The sequence below is a fragment of the Echinops telfairi genome, unplaced genomic scaffold (assembly GCF_000313985.2).
Source record: "Echinops telfairi isolate 266 unplaced genomic scaffold, ASM31398v2 ScPeMD7_7469;HRSCAF=8507_1, whole genome shotgun sequence".
NCBI classification, from domain to species: domain Eukaryota; kingdom Metazoa; phylum Chordata; class Mammalia; order Afrosoricida; family Tenrecidae; genus Echinops; species Echinops telfairi.
This window is the reverse complement of record NW_022111373.1, coordinates 115,164,064-115,189,513: the sequence shown is the minus strand read 5'-3', so window position 1 is coordinate 115,189,513 and position 25,450 is coordinate 115,164,064. Positions and strand designations below refer to the sequence as shown.

The 25,450-nt window shown below is 40.7% G+C and overlaps 1 protein-coding gene across 2 annotated transcripts in view; it reads right to left on the bottom strand.

The window, feature by feature from the left end:
* Positions 1–25,450, bottom strand: part of RANBP3L (RAN binding protein 3 like) — a 64,265-nt gene that overhangs the window by 17,089 nt on the left and 21,726 nt on the right. For both annotated transcript variants that reach the window (XM_045285176.1, XM_045285175.1), the window contains exons 2-7: positions 22,808–22,866; positions 20,021–20,060; positions 17,691–17,848; positions 13,154–13,257; positions 7,271–7,355; positions 2,428–2,530 (exon numbers count right to left, since the gene is read on the bottom strand). In XM_045285176.1, the coding sequence (XP_045141111.1) occupies positions 2,428–2,530; positions 7,271–7,355; positions 13,154–13,257; positions 17,691–17,848; positions 20,021–20,060; positions 22,808–22,866 (549 nt within the window). The remainder of the gene's footprint in view (positions 1–2,427; positions 2,531–7,270; positions 7,356–13,153; positions 13,258–17,690; positions 17,849–20,020; positions 20,061–22,807; positions 22,867–25,450) is intronic.

Genomic DNA, 25,450 nt, shown 5'->3' with positions numbered 1-25,450 from the left:
AAAGACACAGAACAAAAAATCATATCAATGTGAATGAGGGGGAGTACAGAGTGGAGACCCAAAGCCCATCTGTAGACAATTGGACATCCCCTTACAGAAGGATCACATGGAAGAGATGAGTCAGTCAGGGTGCAAATAGCACTGATGAAACATACAACTTTCCTCTATAATGCTTCCTCCTCTCCACTATCATGACCTCAATTCTACCTTACTAATCTGGCTAGACGAGAGGATGTACAATGATACAGGTAAGAGCTCTCGACACAGGGAATTCAGGAGAGATAAACACTTCAGGAACAATAATGGAAATAGCAATACCAGGAGGGTAAGGGGAAACTGGGGGGAGAACGGAGAACTGATCAGAATGATCTACATATAACCCCTATCCAGGGGGATGGACAACAGAAAAGTGAGTGAAGGGAGGCAGTGGTCTGTGTAAGAAATGAATTTTTTTTTATATCTTGAAAAAGTTTATATTTAGCATTAGCCAGCTGGGCTCACTTCAGATGATTCCAATTTTGTTGGCAACATCTAAAGCGTCATAGTCAGGAGCCAGTCGAACATATGCCTTCTTCTCACCATCAGGCCTGATCAAGGTGTTGCCCTTGGCCACGTCAATGTCATAGAGCTTTTTCACAGCCTGCTTGATCTGGTGTTTGTTGGCTTTGACATGAACACAATGAACACAAGTGTGTTGTTATCTTGGATCTTCTTCATGGCAGACTCTGGTCAAGGGGAACTTGATGATGCCATCCTGGTCCAGCTTATTTCTCCTGGGGGCGCTCTTCTGAGGGTATTTGGGCTGCCTTCTTATTCCTAAGGGTCTTGGGCCACCGGAAGGTGGGTGACGTGCGGATCTTCTTTTTTGTGTGGCTGTGGACGCCTTTCAGCACGGCCTTCTTGACTTTTAAAGCCTTTGCTTTGGCTTCCTTTTGGGAGGGGCAGGAGCTTCCTTCTTCGCCTTCGGTGCCATCTCCCAGAAACGAATTAAAAAAAATTTTTTTTTCAAGTGTTCATGAGGAAGGGGGAGGGTGGAGGAGGGAGAAAATGAGCTGATATCATGGGCTCAAGTAGAAAGAAAATGTTTTGAAAATGATGATGGCAACTTATGTACAAATCTGCTTGACACAATGGATGTATGTATGGATTGTGATAAGAGCTGTATGAGCCCCCAATAAAATAATTTTTTAAAATGCCAGCCAGGTCATTCAAAGTGAACAGGTTTCAGTGCACCTTCCAGATTAAGAACAGATTATGAAGAAGGACTTGACTGCCCACTTTGGAGGAAGGAGTCACTCAAAAACTTACATAAGGCTTCAAAACCTTGTCAGATACTGAAGGCCCAGTGGATGGAAGCAGAACACTGTTGGAGATAGTGCTGGAGGATGGACCGTTCAGGTCAGAGGGCACACAGGGCATTTGACTCTGCCGATCATAACAAACTATAGTCTTGAGAAGAATGGAAATTCCAGAACACTTGATTTGCTCTTGTGGAACTTATACATGGAACAAGAGGCAGTTGTGTGAACAGTACAAGGGAACACTGCATAGTTAAACATCAAGAAAGGTGTGTGTCAGGGTTGGCTCCTCGCAACATACTCATGCAGTCTGCAAGTTGAGCAAATCATCAGAGAAGCTGGATTTTATGCAAAAGAAAGCAGCATCAGGATTGGAGGAAGGCTTATTAACAATCTGTGATATGCCGATGATACAACCGTGCTTGCTAAAAGTGAGGAGGGCTTGAAGCATTTGCTGATACAGATCAGGGATTAATTCTCTTTGTATGATATTTATGTCATCACATGACTCATCTGATCTTCAGTCATCAGTGTTCAATGCATCCAATTTATTCTTGCGATGGTCTCTAAATTCAGAGAGGATGTACTCAAATTCTTATTTTGGTTCTTGTGGACTTGTATTCGATTTTGTCCACTTTCAGGATGAACTTGCATGTGAGCAAGTAGTGGTCAGTTCCATGGCTGGCCACTGCTCTGGTTTTGGCTGATGATTTTGGGCATCTTCACTGTTTCTCCCCACGGGTGTAGTCAGTTTGATTCTTGTGTGTTTTGTCTGGCCAAGTCCCCATTGTAATCACCATTTATGTTTTTGAAAAATTTTTTGCAATGGAGAAGTTATTAGTTTTGCAAAATTCTATCATTTAATCTCCACTAGGGCCACATTTTCCATCAACTGATTCTTCTTTTTAGTTTAGGTTAACTCTCCATATTGATTCACTTCATCATAAAGTTTACAAAACATTAAAACATATCATTTAACCATTTTGTATACTATTTAACCTTAACACCCCCCCAAAATTTAAACATTGGATTATCCCTTCTTGAACTTTATAAATTAAAAAAAAAAGGACATGAAAAATCAGGAAGAAACTAGTTGAATAGAATGTTTTTACAAATGAGTAGCTCTTACTTGAATTTGGAGAGTTGATAGTAAATTTCAGAGTGGATTCAGATGCCTTTTCCTTAGTATATAAATCATTTTCAAGTTGCGGTTGTTTGAGTTTTTGAGTACCCTAAGGTGGGAGGAAAAGGTTAAGTGTTTAATTCACCCTTATATATGTGCAGTAAGCCAAAGGACACGTTGGTTCTTCTATTTCCGCATTACAAACAAACCCAGCAGCTATGCTTTTGTTGAACAAGGAAGTCTTTCTCATTACTATAGAACCTTTTGGTTGAATCCTTAGGAAACATAATCTAGTTCCCACCAGCCTACTTAGGTGGGAGCTAATCTCAGGAACAAAGGGAGGAATGCTAGTGGCCTGAAAGAAGGGAGCCTCTCTTCCTTGCTTTCACTAGACTAACCTGATGCGGACAGGGAGGAGTAACTGTATTACCAACAACTCACCTTTGCTGTCCACTTCAATGAATAAAATGAAAACTTATAAAGAGAACCCAGTATCTGTTTCAGAAAACACCTTTATAGATATACCCATAACTTTTCCTTCAGTACAATTTTGCCAACAATTGCTTTTAAGACTGTGTATTTGGAAATCTGTACCTGTGTTGCAATACAAATCTATATAAAAAAGAATGAATAATTGCCTTGCTTTTTAAGATAATGTATACCCCCCACAGAACAAGGTGAATTGTGAACAATAATACTTATGCATTTACTTATGTTTATATCTTTTCCTTTATGAGCTCAAAAGCCTTTCACATCGTCTAACGGGACACCAACATATCCCGTTGAAACGGGCAGAGATCAGTATAATTATGAGAAAGGCAATGAAAACGAAGACACGGAAAGCCCTATCACTCCCTCTACTAGCCCATGGTTGGTAACCCAAAAGAGACAGGTCACAAGTGTTCAGGACTGGAAGAAATAAATTATCTCCATAGCTCTTCCATGACCTATGTAATGGCTAATTTGAGGTCAGTTTGGCGTGGTTAGGGTTTCCATTGTTTGGACAAATACTAATCTAGTTGTTGTGCTTTGAAGATATTTTCTTATGATTAGTACTTAAATCAGTTAATTTTTAAGTAAAGCAGATTACCCACCAGCATGTGGGTAGACCACATCCCCCAATTTCAGGTCTTAAACAACAACACCTTGGTGTTTTCAGAAGGAGAAATATTTTGCCTCAAAACAATAGACATCCTGCAAGAATTCCTGCCCCCGTCATCCAATCTACTGATCTTGGGGTGCAAAACCAAAGCATTCACTACTACTGAGTTGAGTTCAACCCATAATGACCCTTCAGGACAGAGTAGAACTGCTCCGTTGGGTTTCCGAAGTTGCAAATCTTCATAAGCACAGAAAGCCTCAACTTTCTCCCTCAGAGGGGGATAGTGATTTTGAACTGTTGACCTGTGGTTAGTAGCTCAATGCATGACCTACTATGCCAGCAGGGGTCCTTTGGGGCACAAGACTGATGGAATTTCTAGTTGTCACCTGTCGTAAAGATTTTGAACTTGGCAGGTCCCCTCATTAAGTGAACCGATCCCTTTAATAAAGCAGTCTCTACTTATCTTACTGATCCTGTTCCTCTGAAGAACCCTATTGTCCTTAGAATGTTACCAACTTAAAGGGATAGGAAGCACAGTCTTTCATAAGCCAAATTAAAATGTGTACAAATGTCCTGTCCAAAAAATATACATAACCCATTGCCTTGGAGTGACTGTACATACTCGAGTATAAGTTGACCCGAAAATTTTTATTTCGAAAACTTCAGGCCGGCTTATACTCAAGTATATACTGTAATTCCAACTCATATTGATCCTATAAGATGGAGTAGAATTGCCCCATAGAATTTCCAAGATGATATTCTTTATGGAAGCAGACTACCCCATAGTTCTCCCACATAGCATTTGGTGGGTTCAAACCTCTGATCTTTAGGTTAACATCCAAGTGTGCACCCACTTTGTCACCAGGGCTTCCTAACCACGTAGGCAGTCCCAAGTATAATTCATTGGTGAAGGCATTTCTCTGTCTTCCTTTATTAGGTTCTAAGCACCTCCAGGACACAGTGTTTGCTTTAGCATTTTGTAACTACCTACTCTGATGATTGTCAAGCCGACATATTAGAATCACTTGATGACAACCCGGCGTAGATTAGATAGATTCTAATCTAATGTCTCTGTGGTAAAACCCATGCGTAAGAAATTCTTTAAAGGCTCATCCAAACTTCAAGCCAATGATTTTTACACTATAATAACAATATATATTGGGTAAATTGAGTTGTTTTTAGTTAAATTTATGAGCTCTGTGAAGAAAGAGGAAGGCCCTCAACAAGATGGATTGACACTGGCTGCAACACCGGACGCAAACACAAGAACAATTGTGAGGATGGCACAGTAGTGGGCTACCGTATTTTCACTATGAGTTGGATCTGACTTGACAGCACTTACCAACAACAACAGCATGAGGTCTAGAAAGGATCTTATTTGGGCTAGACATTTTACAGAAGCCTTAGTTAAATCCAGTGCCAAACAAAGAAACAATATGAAATAGTTATGCCTGGAACTCTAATTTGGAGATGCTCTAATCTGATTCAGATCGAAAGGTATGTGTCAACATAGCTAGAATGGCTGGAGTTGACCTAATCCTGTGAGTGACCAAAAGTTTAAAAAAAGCTAATAGTACTCTTGTATGGTAAAGGGAGAGTGCTTAACACGGCTCTTTATCCATGCCTCTGAGGTGCGCTGTTGGCTGGGAAGTTAAGGACCAGAGAGGGAAACTTGACTGCTGGCCAAGGAGAGGTGTTGCTGTGAACCAATGACGGCATCCTTAATGTTTTTTGATCTTGATTTATGGTAGCCTGCTACCTTGGGGCCAGGGCAATGGATTATTGAACATAACAGAAAAGTATTGTGGGAGGAATAGTTGGTGTGGAAAGAGGGTAAAGAAAGATGGCAGATGGAAGCATAGCTGACTTCTGCTTGTGGCAATGAGCCTGGGGCTGGTGGGACGATGGATTCTCTTTCTCTCTTGTGTAGTTAAAGGAAGTCAGAGGCGACCTTGAGTTAGTTAATTGTGCCAGCCTGGCCGATAATCACATGTGGGGCTGGTTGAAAGGCGGAGGGATAAATGGGTGGTGAAGCCTCGCCTTTCTAGTTCTCGGGTCTCTTGTTTTGTGATGGTTGCACCGGGTGCAGCTGCTTTAGCAGTTCCCTGCTTCAGCTTGCAAGATTGACTTCCTACAAGACCTCCCCAAGGAGAAGCTAAATGGACCTATCCCGATGCAGCCCTGGGTGCTGGAGCAGCCATGGGAGACTCCTGCTAATGCTGAGATGCTTCTTCGTTCACTGACTCAGCTTTCCTCCTGCAGTTGGCATTATTGCCTCTGTTTTGTGAGGTGAAGGACTTTGTGGACTGGTGTTGGGTATGGGTTAATGTTGGACTTGTGGGCTTGGGCAGCATTGGGTTGGGATGTTTTCGTGATGCACCTTTTCTTTACATAAAACTCTCTCTTATACATGAGTCGCTGTGGATTTGTTTCTCCAAAGTACCCAGACTAATACAGACCTCCATGCCACTTTTCTCATCTTGGAATTGGGATCCAGTTTAGACTAAACTAGGTCTTAAAAAGTTCTGACTGCAAAAGCCCTAAACATCCTGCAGTACACTGGCTTCATGAGTTGTTTCATTGGCTAATCCGAGCCCTTACAAAGGTTATCTTGGTAGGCTCGTTAGGCTTATTCCTGTAACTGAAGGCTTTAGTCACTTTGGGTCTATCTCAGTCAAGATCTTGATCCCAAGGTGAGGGGAAAGGTTGAGTGTGTATCTCAGAGTCACAGGCTCTGCGGCACTCACTTTTCTGTCCCCTTTGTAGACTGCTCTCCTTCAGTAGTCAGAGCTCTGTGGAGGGCAAAATAGTGACTGCCTCGTGAAGGAGAGTCTCAGTCTGTACTAAGAAAATAAAAACACGAAGTCAACTGTTGTTGAGTAGATATTGACTCATAAAGACTGTAGGACAGAGCAGAACTGCTCAGGAGGTTGCTGAGAGTGTAAATCTTTACAGGAGCACACAGCCCCATCTTCCTCTTGTGGAATGGCTGTGGCTTTGAACTGCCAACCCCTTTGGGTAGCAGTCCAACACAACCCAGTGGGCCATTAGGACTCCTTTATTTTAATAAGGATAATATATAACTATAGTTAGGGATTTCTACTCAGCAAGTATATTCTTCTAGGCAAGTAAAGAACTATTATTTCTTTCCTAGAATTAGCTTTTTGACATATGAGATCTCAAAGGGAAGAAAACGCACCACTGCCAAGGAATGAATTCTGACTCATGGCAGTGAGGGGATAAAACTATACAGGATCAGACAGCCTCATCTTTTTCCTGAGGAGTGACTGTTGGATTTGAACCACTGACCTCGAGGTCAGCAGTCTAAAATTTTTCTGACAGTGCCACCAGGGCTCTTTTTGAAGAGGTGGTCAATTAATGAGAATAAATTGATTTAAAAGTATTTGTTACTAGAAAATCTATATGAAAACATCATTAGCAGTTGAATTTAACTATTGCAGATAATTCTCAGATTTCCCTGGGTATTTTTTAATTAATGTAAGTGACACTTTCATTTAGCATTTCATATCCGTAGTGATGTTATAATTATAGTTTCTCTCTTCTGTGCAATTGTGTCTATTACCCTAACAGAACATGCTTCCCAAGAGAATATTACTGATTAAAAAATAAAATATATCTTTGAACCCAGAAGTTAAAATACTTCAATTTAATACTGTTTTAATTAATTTGTTTCAGAAATTTGAATGGCAACCCTCTGTATCATAGAATTGGTGACTCAAATCTTACCGAAACTCTTTCTACCATATTTTCTCCAAAAATGAAATCAGAATTGCAGCTTTTAAAAGACCACTTATCTTCATTTGCTTGACATCTGGGGAAAAGAAATAAGCATTTGTTACATAAAAGAATATGGATAAAGCCATTTGAAATGATTATGGGGATTAACAGATGAATTACATTAGATTTATATAAAATATAAAGAATGTTTCCTGCTAACTTTTCTTTCTTTGCTATTAATGCAAAATGAAAGGAAAATTGATTCATGTGCTTCCAGGGTGATATTCTAAATATTTAACAACTATTACAACACTGGTGGAGACCAGATCTTGTTCCAGTCACTGGCCTGCCTATGTGACCAGCCATGGACACTGTCTAGCACGTACTGTATTGCTTTTCCAGTATGATGTTGTTAGATATCCTGGGGTCAGTTCCTACTCACCCTGCCAACTCATGCAACTGCCCAATAATGTACAATCCCAATCATCCTTGAACCCAGTGTGAGCCAATTGTTGCCACTACTGTGTCCATTCATCTCCTTGAGTGTCTTCCTTTTTTATTTGCTGACCCTCTATTTTCCCATAACTTCTATTCATGAAGAAGATTATATCCTTCTACAGGGACTTATCCCCCTGATGATATGTCCAAATGAATATTGAAAATGTTTTTCCCCTCCTCCATTCAAGCGAGCATTCTGGCTGTACTTCCTTCAAGACAGATGTGTTCATTATTCTACAAGTTCATGGTATGTTCAATGTTACTCACCATCACCATAGCTCAAAGACATCAGTTAATCTGTGACAGTCTTTATTTGTTGTTCAGGTTTCACGTGCATAAGGACAATAATTCAAATGCATCGATTGTCTACAGTTTTCCTTATTCAATGCCCAACTTTCATATGTATATGAGGCAATTGAAAACACGATGGTGTTGGCCAGACGCACCTTAGTGCGCCTTTGCTCTTTCACACTTTAAAGAAGTCTTTGCAGCAAATTTTCCCAGTGAGCCATTTGATTTTCCCCTTGCCCCCAGCAGTTTTATTTGCAAGTAATTTACATGTCATATAATTTAATAGTTCAATCATATCACAAAGAATTGTACAATCACCCCCACATCAATTTTAGAACACCCCCCCCCACAAAATCACCTTTAAGATGATTCATGTAATCACAATCCATTGTAGTACTCCCTTCCACCTCCCATCTTCATTGGTTACTTCTGACATCTCCTTTCCCTCCCTATCTCTCCACCCCCCACCCCTGTATTCCCTATATTCCCTATATTTTATATCCATTATTGTCATTATGCCTCCACTCCTCCTGTGCTTCACAGCTGGGAGACCCAACAGAAAACAAAGTCGTGCTAAAGTGGTAATACATAATAGTTTACAGACAAAAATATTAATACGGCGTAAGAAGGGAAAGACCCTCAACAATAATCAAAAATCCAGGGAAGAAATTTCTGTCATGGAACCAGTAAAAGATACTAGCACCCAGAACAGATTCAGGTCACGTCTTATAGGGTAGTAATATGGCCAAATGTTGAGTGATCAGCATAATCAAGACTGCAATGGTCTCTGCCTGATAGCGAAGTTGATTGTGTCTCTTGCATGTGGCTAGAGAGGATCTGCCAGTGACCCAGTGTGACCAGATACTCTGCAGATGGGTTTTGTGCTCTCACCATCCCCCATAGACCTCCACATATTGGGTGTTTATAATTTTTGCTCTGATACTTTTCTCCTCACCATTTTGTAATTGTCATCTGTGGATCACATAGGTTGGTGTGCTTCCATGTGGACTTAGTTGACTCCTCACTTAGATGGTTGCTTGTTTGAATACAAGCCTTTAAGAGCCCAGACACTATTCTGATGCATAGCCAGGCACCATCTGCTTTCTTCACCACACTTTGCTTTAGCATCCTTATCATCAGTGATCATTTCATGAAGGTGAATATTGAACAGGGCCATGATGTAAACAATTGATTATTCTTAAGTTGGAGCTAGGATTTGGTGTGAGCCCAAAACCCGTTCCTGAATCTATGCCTTTTTTTCCTTCAATTTCCTGTAACTGGGAAGCGAATACATATGCCATATCCTTCCATAATCCAATCATTTCAAACATGTTGTGCAATTTTCTTCCATAATTATACATGTTTTCCAAAACATACTTTTCCTTCCTGGACTTCTTGACATCATCTCCCGCTTATCTAACCCATCCTTCTATATTCTCCTTCCCCCCAACCCCTGTTATAGTTTCTTTCCCTGTAGGCTCCCATTTGATTTTTTGACTGTTGTTTCCATAGGCATTGAATGTGGATAAAGGCAAAATGCAATCTTAGGGTGAGGGTTAGGAAAAAAAAAAGGAAAATGAAATCCACATTGAAATTATATTAATGGTATTATTTGACAATTTTCACATTCTGTTGGATCACCTTTCTCTGTAATAGGTTGAATTTGGATCTCTTCCAGTCAATTAGCCAGGTAGCTGTCTTCCAAATCTCTTGATATATATAAGCGAGCATTTCCAATGTTGCATCTGTTTGTTGAAATATCTCAATTGGTATTCTGTCAATTCCTGGAGTGTTGCTTTTCACCAATACTTAAGAGTGCAGCTGTGGAGCCTGGTGATGAGTTGGCTGTGATCCACATGGTGGGCAGTTCCAAGCCACTAGCAACACTGACAGAGAAAGACTGGGCTTTCTACTCCTGCAGAGTTACAGCCTTGGAAACCCACAGGAGGTCACTAGGAGTCAGTATGGACTCAATGGCAGTTTTTTGTTTGTTTGTTTTAATTTATGGTGCAGCTTAGACTTCTTCCTTCAGTGCCATTGACTCAAGATCATATGCTACCTTCTAGAATGATTGGACATTGACCAATTCTATTTGGTATGGTGATATACTTGGTACAAGGTAATCTTCAACTTCCTTATCTTTGGCATTAGTGATTAGAACAAAATATTATTCATATTAACTGGTCTTCCATCTTCTTTTAATGCATCCTAAGTACACTGGAAGCACTTAGTCATTGATGCCAGGAAATTTGGAAGATAGCTACTTGGTCAACTGACTGGAAGAGATTCATAATTATACCCATTCCAAAAAAAGTGACCCAACAGAATGGTCAAATTAAAGAATAATATCATTGATATTACATGCAAGTAGAATATTGCTGACAATCATCCAACAATGACTGCAGCAGTACATTTACAGGGAGCTGCCAGAAGTTTAAGCTGGGTTCAGAAGAGGACATGGAACAAAGGCTATCATTGCTGATGTCAGATGGATCTTAGCTGAAAGCAGAGAGTACGAGAAAGATGCTTACTTAAGTTTCATTGACTATGCTAAGGCATTGGACTCTGTGGATGACAACAAGCTTTGAACAACCTTGAGAAGAATGGAAATTACAGAACTCTTCATTGTAGTTCATGCAGAACTTTAACATGGATCAAGAGGCAGTTGTGTGGACAGAACAAGCAAATATTGCATAGTTTAAAATAAAGAAAGGTGTGTATCAGGGTTGTATCCTCTCATCTTACTCATTCAATCTGTAAACTGAGCAAATCATCAGAGAAACTAGATTATATGAAGAAGAAATCTACATTAGGATTGGAGGAAGGCTTATTAACAACTTGTGGTATGCAGAGGACACAACCTTGCTTGCAGAAAGTGAAGAGAACTTGAAGCACTTATTGATGAAGATCAAGGATTACAGCCTTCAGTATGGTATTTTCAATTGTCTCACATGTACGTGAAAGTTGGACATTGAATACAGAAGACTGAAGAAGAATTGATGCGTTTGAATTGTGCTGGTGAAGAATATTGAAAGTACCATGGACTGCTAAAAGGACAAAGAAATCTGTCTTAGAAGAAGTAGGTCCAGAATGCTCCTTAGAGGCAAGGATGGCAAGACTTGATCTGACATACTTTAGAGATGTTGTCAGGAGAGATGAATCCCCGGAGAAGGGCATCTTATTTGGTGAAGCAGAAGGGCAGTGAAAGAGAGGAAGGGCCTCAACAAGATGGGTTGACACTGTGGCTGCAACAATGAGCTCAGGCTTAGGAACAATTGTGAGAAGGGTGCAGGAGCCAGCAGTGTTTTGTTGTCGTGCATAGGGTCACCATGTGTTGGAACCAACTTGATGGCACCTACCATCAACAACAGCAATAATAACAACACAGCAAGTTGTGCATTCAACATTTTGCCAAAAGAATCCTTCAACATTGTAACTCAAGAATTAAAATTTCTGCCTAGTTCTTTCAATTTAAGTAATGTCAAGTATGCTCTTCTGATTTTGTAACCTGAGGGCTTTGTATTTTTCAGTATAATACTTTGCCTTCTTGAACCTCCTTTGAAACCTTCTGTTTCTCTTTGCTTCATCTATCTCTTGCATTCACTTTAGCTGGTCTACATTCAAGAGCATATTTCACAGTCTCTCCTGACATTCATTTTTGTCTTTCTTTCTTTCCTTTCAAATGACTTTTTTTTGCTATAGTGTAGTTCCATAATTCCATAATTCATCTTGTTATTCAACATTAGGGTTCTGTAGGTCAAATTTGTTTTGTAGATGGTCTCTAAATTCAGGTGGGGCATATTCCAGGTTGTATTTTGGCTCTCATGGACTTGTATTAATTTTTTTCAGCTTCAACTCGAACTTGTATATGAGTAATTGGTGATCAATCAGCCTTTTAGTTAAGCCTTGGCCTTATTTTGATGGATGATATTGAGCAGCTTCCTTCTCTCTTTCAAGGTGTACTCAGTTTGATTTGTAGTCCATCTGGCAAAGTCCAGTGTAGAGCTGCCATTTATGTTATTGAAAAAAAGTAGTCGTGATGGCTATTGGTCTTCCAAAATTCTATCATGTGCTCTCCATTGTCATTTTTATCACCAAGACCATATTTTCCAACTATTTATCCTTCTTTTTAGTTTCTGACTCTTGCCTTCCAATCACCAGCTAATTATCAGTGCATCTCGTGATTGCATGATTCCTCAAGCAGAGTGGACAAATATCTTCATTTTCTTTAATTTTGGCATGAATGATTGGTGTGTAAACTAATAGTCTTATTCATTGGTCTTCTCTGTAGGTGTATTTATTACTGATAGTGATTTACTTCAATAAGATGGGTTGAAACGTATCAGAAGATCTTGAAATGTTCCCTTTAACAATGAATGTAACACTATTCCTCTTTAAATTAGTAATTCCATGGCATACTATGACTGTCTTATTAAAAATGGCCGATTCTAGACCATCTCTCCTCCCTAGTGCCTGGGATATTTATCTCTACTTGTTTAATTTTGTTTTTGATGACTTCCAATGTTTGTAGATTCATGCTTCATACATTCCATGTTCTGATTAGTAATGGATGTTTGCAGCTGTTTGGAGCCATGCCACACCCAGAAATGAAGGTTCTGAAATCTGCTCTCCAGCCATGTCATTGAAGTAACTCTCCATTAAACTCTTTCCCAGTCAATATTTAGAGTGCCTCCCAATCAGAGGGGCTTATGTTCTGGCACCCTGTTTCCCTGCTGTTCCTAAGGTTTTCCCTGCCCATCCCTTTTAAAAGTAGATCACTAACCCCTTCTTAGTCTGGAGGCCCCATGGAAAGCTGTTCACCATCGGCGACCTTGCCAGCAGTGGCAATACCAATGGCTCAGCTTGCAACATCACTGCAATACAAACTTCACGGGCTGACAAACTGACAGATGAGTGGTATATTGGAATGTAGAATCAGAAGATTATTCTCCCTGAATCACTTTAAGGATAAAAGAATGCAAGAATAAACAATGACGCCACTTTAAGGATAAAAGAATGCAAGAATAAACAATGACACCACTTTAAGGATAAAAGAATGCAAGAATAAACAATGACGCTTGTGTTTGCTCAATCTTAACGTACCCTACTGATGTAGCACCTACAAAATGCTGGTTAGGAGACAACTGGACTGAGATTTTGGCACTTGGTAAATTTTCATTTGGCAAGCAGGGATTCCCTTCAAAAATCTGAAAGAAAATAAATCCATCAAAAAGTTAAATTAAGTTGCCGTACCATATGAATATCAAACGATGAGAGTTATAGTTGATTTTTATCATTTGTAGATTCTATATTGTGAATGTACCTGCTTGCTCAAATTTATTTGTAACCACCAAATTAATACTCACAGCACATTTATGGATATACCCAGAACAGGGGGGTAGGGGGACTGAGTCACATGGGTCTCTAGCTAAGGTTACAAGAGGTGATACTTTGCTTTCTTGGCTTAGCTTTCAGACTGTTCTGTAAACGTGTCATTTTGAGGTGTGTTAAATATCATGGTTTTTTACATTTTTGTGCTTTTTGTTGGTCATTTTGCTGATTAAATTGACCCCTATGTGTAGAAATAAGATGCTGTTCGATGTTCCTAAGCCCAAGAAAATTGTAATGTGCCTTATAGAGAAAATACATATATTTTATAAGCTTCCTTGAGCCATGAATTATAATGCTATTGACCATAAGTTCAATAATGATCAATCAACAATAGATATGAAATAAAGTATCTTTAAACAGAAACATACAGAAAACAAAGTTATATATTGGTTGACCTCCCCGCCCCCATCCCACTTCCCTACCTCACCCCCCCAAAAAAGAAAAGAAAATACAGGTAAAAAGATACAGGAACTTAAATCTTTATCTCCTCTAGAAGCAATGGTTCAGTGTCATTATGAAGCCATTTTCGGTGTTAACAGTGACTTGATAGACTATACCAATGCCTCTCGGTTATGTTCTATGAGAATTGGCTGTTAATGCATTGAAACATACTCTAGTCAAGTACAGCCCTAAGTATTTTATGGATCATATATCTATTCCTCACAATAACTTCTATTTGGTGCATTGTAGATAGGAAAACTGACTCAAAGAACTTAAATAACATGCTTAGGTCACATACAAATAGGAATGGAACTGACATGTGAGCCCAGGTCTGTCTGATACATGCTGCACTTATTAATAATATTAAGAAGTCTCTTCTGCTACTTTTAACTGTTTAGCTACCCACCCACTGCTATCGAGTAGACTGCTCCTCAGTGTATCTGAGACTGTGAATGTTCATGGGACTGGACAGCCTCATCTTTCTTTTAATGAGTTTGAAGCACTGACCTTGCATATAATAACCCAAAGCGATTCTCCTTTCTGCATTAGTAATGTTAACATTCAGAATTAGAACCCTGGATGGTTCACCATCACACACACTCACCATGAGAGGAAACACCACTCAGTTCTTTTTCTTGAAACTTTTGATCAGACACTTAACTAATTATTTTGCCTGGTGTGTAATTAACTGCAATATATAAATGTAAGAGTGAGGCATTTTAGAACAGGATGAACCCTATCAACTATGTGGTTTCATGTTTCCAATATTCTTCGAATACCTCCGTTCCCCCAGCAGGGGTCTGCAAAGATGCCCCTGGTGGGTTCATGTCTTTGAAGGCGGATGGAGTCAGTTTCCACTTCTACTTTTATATCAATCAATACAATATATTTTGAATATTTTCCCTTTGTAACAGTGCTTTGAGAGGTGCCAACTAAGTAACAAGGGATTGTACACCAATGTTCATGGTAGTATTTTTTTGACAGTAGCCAAAAGGCCAACCAATAGGTGAGTGGATAAACAAAATAAGACCTATATACAAAATGGAATACTATTCAGACATAGAGTTGGAGTTCTGATATCACCCATGCCATCACATGGATGAGCCTTGAAAACATTATACCACTTGAGATGAGCCAGCCACAAAAAGCCAGATATTGTATGATTCCACCTATATGAAGTACCTAGAATTGGTAAATCCACCGAGACAAAAGATTAGCAGATACCAATACATATGGGGGTAGGGGAAATGGAAGTTATTGCTGAAGAGGTATCAAATTGTTACTCGGTGTGTTGCAAGACTTTTAGAAATGGATAGTAGTGATGGCAGTATAACATGAGGAATGCAATTAATGTCACTAAATTGCATATTTAGAAACACACCTATCAAGACATGTGTCATGGCTAGCATACATCAAAGTACATTTCCATGACTCCGGTCCTAAGACAGCTGTGTCTCAGCCAGGATGGAAGTCCTTGCTCTCACATGGCTTAAACTTTTTATTGGGCACTTGTTTTTTAAGTTATACGCTGTAACTGACCATTGATTATTGATAAGATGAGTAAAATTTAACCTATTTTTGATAAGGAGTTAATAAAAAACACACAATTTTTATTAAATGGTTCTACAAAACCTGACTAGGAATAATTTTGACAGATAGATAAATTGCACTTATTTTGTCAAAATTCCGGCATAAAAAATTAAAACTCAAAAGGTTAGGGGAAAAAGAGGAGCTAATGATAATGGGTACAAAAATGAAGAAAACTTTCCAAAATGGATAGTGGTGATGATTGCACACTCTTTTTCATATATTGAAACCACTGAGTTATATGGTATGTGAATTATATGTCAATAGAGCTGTTTAAAAAAAACGAACAAGAAACCCTCAAACTGAAACGCAAACTCCGTGCCAGTGAGTGGATTCTGACTCATAGCGTCCCCAGGCCAAAGTAGAACTGCCCCTGTGGGCTCCTGAGCCTGTAAATCCTTACAGGAGTTGAAAGCCTCGTCTTTTTCCTTCAATGGGTAGTTCAAAACTGTTGACTTTGTGGTTGGCCACCCAGCACATAACCATTGTACCAGGAGGGCTCCTGAATTCTGTCAGAGCGTCTTACACATAGTATGCATCTGGATCTTGAAAGGTCATCATTACATTATGAAAATCTAATGACAGACATTTCATTAATTGAGAATCAGGACTATTCACACCGTTAATAAGCCGTTCAAGACAAAAGGCTTGCAAACAATAGCTTGCAAATTTCTCTCTTAGGAATAAAATGCAAGACATAGTTAATGCATTTGATTTTGAATATATGCAATGCAAGATTGGCAAATATAAGACCAATGAATAAATAGTGATCTATTTTTGATGTCATAGCATGTAGTTAAACTTTTTAATCAACATTTTATGAGGTTCCAAAACAAGTGCAATGTTGTAACATTTTAGAAACTAGTCAACATATCATATTAAAATAAATTAAACAACAAATTATAACGTCTTAAATGAATAAATATAATAATTTATCTTTCTATAATATGAGATGATTATTTGATTATATTTAAATGTAAACCTTTCATAATATTCTTATTTGAAGTTACAAAGCCACTTATCATGTGTCATGTGTTGTTATGCTGTTAGTGCCAACCAGTCAGTTCGGACCCATAGCGAAGCTATGGACAATGTAACAAAACACTGCCCTGTCCTGCACCATCCTCAATATTGCTCCTATTGTTTCAGCCACTGTGGCAATTCATGTCGTGAGGCCTTCTTCCTTTTTTGTTGCCCCTGTACTTTACCAAGCATCGTGTCTTTCTCCAGGGACTGGCCTCTCGTGGCAGCATGGCCAGTGTGTAAGAGCTATAGACAACGAAGAAGGAGTCGACCGTCCACCTCCCAGGAAGGAGCTATGGCACTCGTATGCTTAGTTTTGAAACATGCATCAGACAGAACGAGTTTTAAACTTAGTGATGGTTTTCATGAAACATCTTACAGAGATTTGGGAATATAAAACATGAACAGATGTGGCCCTAGCTCTCCATTCCTTCACAGAAAAAAAGAGGGAGAGTGAGTGTCTTGTCCAAGGACACAAACATAGGTAGTGTTAAACGTATGATTCATACTAATCTGATTTTTTTCCACTGACGTGAATTTCTTACGCTTTCATGTGCCTTTGTCCTTATATTTATTAGGAACAAAAGCAGCAGAGCTATGTGAGCAACTCTAAATAGTTTAGCTGGAAGCAAATGACTCTCAACTTCAAACCTGCCCCTCCGTGTTCCACTTCTCCAAAGTGTCTGTGCTGGAAGCCGCGGCTAAGACTGTACAGTGTCCCTAACCCTGCATAGCTGGTGGTGTTGCCGGGTTAGCAAGGTCATCAGTTCAAACCCAAAGCCATTCTATGGGAGAAAGTGGACACTCCCATAATGATTGTAGCCTCTGAAACCCTGTATAGGGTGGTTATGGATCAGAATCCACTTGATGGCAGTGGGTATTGTTATTGGTGAGTAACTAAGTAAACTAAGTAAAATGAAAGTCTCCTTAGAAAGACCCGCACCATCGATAATTCAACTTCCCAGGTGAAGTCACCTGACCCATTATCCACGAGGCCGGATGGATACGGAGCTCATTCCGGTGTGACCTAAGCTGGCAAAGCTACGCTGGGTGTGGACTTGACCAGCTGGGGATGCATTCCCGTCATTGGCTCCCAGTTTCCCCTGCGGCTGGGTCCCCTCTCCTCCCGGCGGAGAATGCTAGGATGTGAGCCTCGCAATGCAGGAAAAGGGGGTGATGGGATTCGAGTCCCTCCTACCAGAGAGGGTTGTCCTTCCTTATGGTCTGCTGTTTTGTTAGTCTTGCAGGATTCCACGGCCTCGTGGCCCGGTGTTCTTCTGACTCTCTTGCACCCCTGCACTTGAGGTGGCGGCAAAACAGCAGGTCTCAGAAGATGTTCGGAATGCTTCACAGGACCTCAAAAGAGCAGCGTGAGATGGACAAGATACTCTCAGTGAAATACTTCTTCCTCTCCGCGTTTGCCTCATATCATGCTGGTTTTCTGAAGGCATGATTGAATGTGGGGGGTGGGGCTGGGGTTGATATAAGAATCAAAGCCGAAATCGTCCATGAATTGCTCACCCCTCACCCTCTACTTAGCTGTTACCCACTACCTACTCATTTTGACCATGGGACCAGGATGACAATATTTGTCACTGCCTGCCCCCCACACCCTCACCACACAGGTTAAACTATGGATAGTAAAGCAGGAAATGATTTAAATTATCCTGATAGAAAGAAGATACACACCTTGCTCTGACCTGTTCATATCAACACTCTTTTGCCCGAGAGTGGATGATAGAAGCACACCACTTTTTGCCACTGTGAGAAAATGGATTTAAACTTTCAGCACAGGAGCGTGAGTGCCCGCAGGTCCTGCGGTTTCACATGAGCACTGCGTGCTCCGAACTCAGCAGCAGGTGTCGCTGTTGGAACTAAGAGTGCGCCCTGGAGCCAGGGCTCCCCAACAAGGCTGATGATGGTGAGTTTTGCTACACAGGTGTGTTTACTCTCCGAAATAGTTGTAAAATTAGGTCACTGGCAGAAAAGTCCGTCTGCTTTAGAATAGCGATAACGTACTGAAAGAAATTCTACAGATTATAAATCCGAATGGATACTGAGCCCTATTTAGAAGAAACTCCAAAATCAAACTCATTGCCATCGAGCTGTTTCAGACTCGGTGACGGTAGGACAGAAGTGCCCCCGTGGGTTTGCAAGTGACTCTAGCACAGAGAAGAAGTGCCCCGGGGGTTTCCAAGACTAATTCCGGACAGGAGTAGGACACCTCATCTCTTTTCCACGGAGCGGCTGGTGGGCTCAAACTGCTGACTTTCCTGCTAGCAGTCCATTTCGAAACCCACTACACCACCGAGGCGGCTACAAAACGGTTAACATAAATAGGTACCAGAAAGCATCTATCTGAAGGTGGTTTTATGTGAGCTTCTTGTTCTATGATGTGGGTGGGGAGGCTATGACTAGTGGTGGCTGGAAGTACCGAATTTCTCTCCGGTTCAAAGGGATTGCCTCTTGATTACACATTGCAAAAGTAACATACCTTGGGCATTTAGTTAGTATAAATGTGAGAAGACTAAGAATGGCTTCTCCCAAATATTGAAAAACAAAATCCCAAACCCTCACAGCCATCAAGTCGATGCTGCCTCCTAGTGACCCTACAGTTCACGGTAGAACTGCCTCTGTGCATTTCTGTCACCTCTTTACCGGAGTAGAACACTCTTTCTCCTGCAGGGCAGATGGTGGTTTTGAACTGCTGACCTGGGGATTGCAGCCCAATGTGCAACCACTATGTCAACAGGGCTCCCTTCTTTCACGTACAGTGTGCTTATAAATGTTGAGGCATAATTACTTCTCTACCAAGTGGGCTTTATCTTTCTCATGCTAACAAGGAGTGGATCATGCCAAGCTGTATTATTTTTTACTTAACACCACCACCAATATTCTGCACAATATTCACTGGAATAGTGTTTACTGATATCAGAGGCCCCTATCTGTTCTTCTCTTTCATTTTTTGGTCTGCATCTTTAACATTAAAAAGAAATTGAAGCAGTTATCCAGTTACCCCCTGGCTTTATCCACAGGTCAATATGACCGAACACCTTTGCGTCTGGATTGGGACCTCCCTCCCTCTGTCTGCAACTTGTGTTGACTTTGGAAATTGCTGCTCATTATTAGTTATCTAGTGCTGAAAGTGGATGGCTTTTTCAAAAAGATTTTTTTTCTCAGTTTAGGAAGCTAGAGTTTCTTAACCAATAGGCATATCCTACTATTATGAAACAAAAAGAGCGGGGCTTCAGCAAGAAATTGGATCTTAATTCTGAGGTTCTAAGGAGAAGATTTTCATTGGGGGACAGGCAGTACTGGACGCAAGGGATTCTAGTTGCCAGTATCAGTCTTCTCTGGTATCTGCATTGCAGCTTCCAAAATGAAAGTGGGCTTACTTGCATAGTTAATGAAAAGGGAAACCAGTACGTGTTGTTTTTACAGATTCCATATGCACGTATCAACATGCTTATGCTAGCTTATTTTCTTTGTATAAAGAATGATTTTGAAATACAGGATGTAAGGCATTACCATGTCCTGCAGCCCCACACAGGGTGTCTTCTGCGGGTCTCTGAAAGGAAATAAGACTACGGGTCAGAACTGACAGCTGTTTTTACATCCAATGCCTTCTTGTTGCTTTGTAACAGAATTCTCAGAAGCCAGGTCTATTCAGCCCAGCAAAACAAAGCAGTTCGTCTTTCTTTATTTAATTAGGCAGGTGATTCAAGAAAAAGCCAAGGTTGATTGCAACTCATAGCAACTCTATATTCTCATATATATTTATTCTTAGACTACAACTCTTTAGGAGAGCAGGCAGCTTCATTGCTCTCCTGTGGAGCAGCTGGTGGGTTTGAACCACTGACTGAGCAGTTAGCAGTTGAGTGCCTGACCCACAGCACCACAAGCCCCCCTTAAGTATACTAAATCAAATTGAGTGGATTCTGATTGACAGTGATTCGAAAGATGGAGTGGAATGGCTCCTCTGGGTTGCTGAAACTGTTTATCTTTACAGAAACGAAGAGCCTCATCTTTGTCTCTCAGAGCTGCTGGTGGATTCAAACTACTGACTTTGTGGTTGGTTGCACAACTTGTAACCCATAACATCACCAGGACTACTCCCAAACCAAAAATAATGCTCATTGCCATTGAGTGGAATCCGACTCATAGCGACTCCAGAGGACAGGGTAGAATAGAACCGCCTGTGGGTCTCCGCAAGGGAGTGGATAGCAGTATTATATTTCCGAGATTAGAGAAAGACTTGTGAGAGCTTGCTTCAAATGCAGATTTTGAGGGAAGGGCTTTCAGGCTGCTGAAGTGGGGGGTTCTGGGTGGGGTGCAGGAATCTTTTTTATCAAGGAGCTCTGGTAACATACTGGCTTACCTGTTTGCCTGAGATCAGCATGGTTGGCAGTACCAGATCACCAGCCACTCAGGTGGGAGAAAGAAGGGGCTTTCTACTCCAGTGAAAGTTAGTCTCGGAAACCCACAAGGGCAGTCCTACCCTGTCCTATTGGGTGGCTTTGAAGTTGCCATTGCCTGGATGTCAGTGAGTTTGGTTTTGGTTCGGAGATTAAAAAGAAGTCCCAGTGGCATAGTTGGTTATGTATGGAACTGCTCACCACAAGGTTAGCAGTTTGAACCTACCACCAGCCACTGTAAGGGAGAAAGATAAGACTTTCCATTTCTATTAGGTAGACAGAGGATGGCAAGGAGAGAAGAGGAGGTGACAGGGCAGAAATGGTAACACAAAGGAGGGGAGACGCGCCCCTTCCCCCCCTCCAACCCCCCCCACACACACACCTCTCCAGCACCAAGGAAGGTGAAGGGCAGATAAGACACATTTCTTTATCAGCAGAAAAGACTAGAGGTAGTGAAGGCTGGGTGGAGCAAAATGGAATATTCACACTATCCCCCACAATGACTGAATAGACTTTGATTTGGGGTCTGAGACTAGAGCACCACATGAAGTTTGGGGAGCTTCCAGCACAGTCCTGGAAGAGGAGGTACCCTACAGAAGACCAGCCAATAGCAGAAGAGCCTCCAGAAAGCCGGCCTATGGTGGCAGGTCTGCCATTAGCTGACTAGAAGGTCCGGCTTTGCATTTTGCCAGGCCTTTTAGATTAGCTAAGGACCCTTTGGACCTCTTTTCCAAAGTATCTCCTTCAGTGAACAACTTACTCTTTCCGTTCCAACCTTTTCTTTGACTCTGGTCTGAAGTTTGTCCCTTGCCTGAAATCTTTCTGGCAAGTGGGACAAGAACTGAGGAGTGGAGACGCTGGACACTTTCGAGCCTCCTCTCCTTAACACTATAAAGATTGACAACTTACCCCCACCCCCACCGCCCCCCAAGAGAAATTGAAAGGGTTGCTATGAGTCGGGATTAACTCGATGGTAGTAGGTGTGGTTTTCTGGTTGAGACTCAAAATTAAGGTTTGAAAGTTGAGTTTTTGTTTTATTAATTGGTCTGCTTTATGGGAGCCCTGGTGATGTCACAGGTTAGGCATTTGGCTGCTAACCACAAGGCTGGTGGTTCGAACCCACTTCTCGCTCTGTGGGAGAAAGATGAGACTGATCCCACAAAGATTTATAGTCACAGAAACCCTAACGTTGCCTTGGGTCAGAATCTATTCAAGGACATGGATTTAATTTGATGTTTAGAGTGAATGACTTGTATAGGTAAGAATGGTTAACAAGAAGATAATAGTTAAAGTAAAGTGAGAATGCTATTCATCTTAGTGTATCTTTTTAAATCCTTAAGATCCCTTTAAAATCTATAAGCAGTTCAATTGGGAACGCTTACTTTACACCCCGTTAGGCTGATGTTACAAGCCAGGATTTAATATAGGTCTCTCTCAGGATTTTCCATCCCAAACTCTAAGTCCAGATGAGACCACTGCCGTAAAGTCCACGCCAACTCGTGACTCTCGTGGACTGCTTCGTGGGCTTGGGAAGATTTTCTCCCTGCCCCTTGGAGCATCTGGTGACTTCAAACCAACAAACCATTAGTTACCAACCCAATGCTCAACCACTGTGCTACCAGGGCTTCTCCTCTTTCCAAGTCACCCCAAGTAAATATATACCTTTAGTGAAAAATGATATGCTCTCTATAGCTTCCAGACAAGGCTCTGACTTCTCAGTTCAGGCCAATGGTTCTGGGTCCGTACTATATAAATATTCTGGAGCACCACGCTCCTAAGTGATGAACAAGAAGCTAAACATAGGCAGGAGAGGCTATCCTGTAACATAGTCAACTTCTTCAAATACAATCTTCTTTGTTCAAGCAGAAGCAAACAAACAGGAATATCATGGGGATCTTACCTTAGAAGCGTGTTCTCTATTGTCAAAAACAAATGTTGGCTGAGCAATGACAGCTTTTCCTGTAGAAGACAAAGGACAGGAAATCAAAGCATGCACTCACATTTCTCACACCAGCTGAAAGGCCATCTCTTTTACCTGAACACTAGAAATGACAGCATTTGAGCAGTGAGGTGCAGAAGTACATGCTTGAAGAAAGTCATAGTAGTATAAGTACAGAAGTATAGAGATGATCTCTTTAAAAGAACATCATTCGGTGTTTAAGAGAAACAAAATATAGTTATTTACCTTTAAAATTTCCTCAGGCAAAGTAATTAGCATCTTTACTTTGAGAAAGGAGCCCGGATGGTATAGGGGTTCTGCCTTGGGCTGCTGACGGCAAGGCTCACGTTTTGAAACTACAGCTGCCCCCTGAGTGGAAATGAGGGTTTCTACTCCTGTGAAGGGTTCCAGCCTTGGAAACGCACAAGGACAACTCCACCTGGTCCTATTGGGTTGTTATGGGTCAGACGACTTGGTGAGTCAGAGACTTGGTGAGTCAGAGACTTGGTGACAGTTAGTTTTTTTGTTTTTAATTATTTTTGAAATAAAAAGCTTCATTGGTGAAAACAACAAACACCAAAACACCTCACCGAGAAGATTACCTTTATTCAGCTTGGATGTTAAGGTATTGATGGTCTAGATGTTTTGCATTCCTTCCTGACTGAAAATACTTGAATATATTTTTATTTTGTGTTTTTCTCTGTCTTTGGGTAAAATCCAAATTATTTTCCATAAAAACTCACAGCCATCAAGTTGATTCTGACTCATAGGACTGTATAAGACAGAGTAGAACTGCCTGTGGGTTTCTGGACTGTAAATCTTCACAGGACCAGAAAACCTTATCTTTCTCCCATGGAGTGACTGGTGGGCTTGAACTGCTGACCTTGTGCGAGCTGGGCTCCTTACTGTTTTACCTGGACACAATCAATTACACCATTTCAACCGTGAATTACAGAAATATATTCATATGGAAGTATAATAGTCATATGCTAAGTCATGCTTTTAATATTGAAATTAAAAAGCCGTGTTAAACGGTGCTCTGAAGTTCATAGCTGAGTTAGTCCTGACAGCCTTCTCAACCCTCATGTTTTCTTCTCTTACTAGGACGGTAGAGAAAAGCCCATTCGCTCTAAGCTACAGATGAATGAACACTTCTAATGTCAGCACTGCAGAATTTTTAGGAAATAATACGATAGTTACAAGCTTGGACTCTGCAGTGAGACATGTGTTAAAATATATATTCTACCAATAGTTGGCAACTTAATTTGTATTTTTATTTCCTTTGCCGAAAAAATTTTCTGACAGTTCTTTCTTCACAGAAATTATGTGAAGACCATATACTATTTTGAATATAATTACTTAGATCTTAACCAGGATAAAATGAAGTAAAGACATTAAATATGTGACATACCATCAATCCTCATTCCAAAACTCATAACTCACATTGCTAACTGATTACAACACTTACTTGAATCCAAATATAACTTCAAAACATTTTTTCATTATGGATTTCCAGTAATTGCCAATGATTCCCCTGGCATACTAGCTGAGACAATTTTCCATCCCTGAGCCCTGGTGCCTAGTGGGTTACCAGTTGGGGTGCTAATTGCAGGGCCAGCAGTTCAAACCCACCAGAGAGATGAAGCATTCTGCTCCTGTAAAGGTTTACAGCCATTGAAACCCCTGGGGGCAGTTCTACTCTGTCTGATAGGGTTGCTGTCAGTCAGAATTAACTTGATGACAGTGAGCTTGGTTTTAGTGGTTTGGTGCTAAATACATAAAGGTCTACTTGAGGAATTTCAAGTAACTACTAGATAATTACATATTTCATACAAGATCGAGGAAATCCTCCGTTCCCTATAATTTTATCTCATAAAAGAATGCTATAAACTGCCCTTTGCCAAGCTCCTGGGACAGTGTAAACTTGGGTGCTGTCTTTCAGTCCTGGGAGATAAATAAACTTTCTAATGCAAGTGTGTACGGTACTGTCTGTGCCTGGTACAAAGTGAGCCACAGGGGAAACAGCTCAATATCGTATCAACATTCCCATTCATATTAAAGTATAGTTCAATTCTTTTTTCCACCCTCAGAACACACTCCTTTTCCACAAATTAAATCAGATTTACGAAATGAGATCTCGGCTGACTTTGAAAGTAAATAGCCTTTGTAACTATAAAGGGAATATTGCACATGTATAGTTTTTATGCACATTTACAGTGATTATGAGATATAATAATAAGTAGGTCTCTTCTGAGCTTGGCTTTGTACAGGCATCTCTAAAGTAGCACTACACTGCCTAAGCCTTGGCAGATAACGCATTGCTTTCCCTGGCACCAACAATGCAGTTAAAATAGAGTGCAAGGGATCTTCTCCAATGGCAGCATTAGGAAGGAACTCATAAAGGGTACTTGGAACTTGGAGGGCACGTAGGGAAGGAAGTAGGAAGGCCACTTATTCAACAAATACGGGTTGAGTATCTATTTTGTGGCGGCCGCTGATGTAGGAGGTGGGCTTACATTGTCTGATTGAAGGTATATTAGTCAGCGCAGCAATCTCTCCAGCACATTTGTTAGAGGGCAAACAGTCTTCGGCCTTCTCGTACAC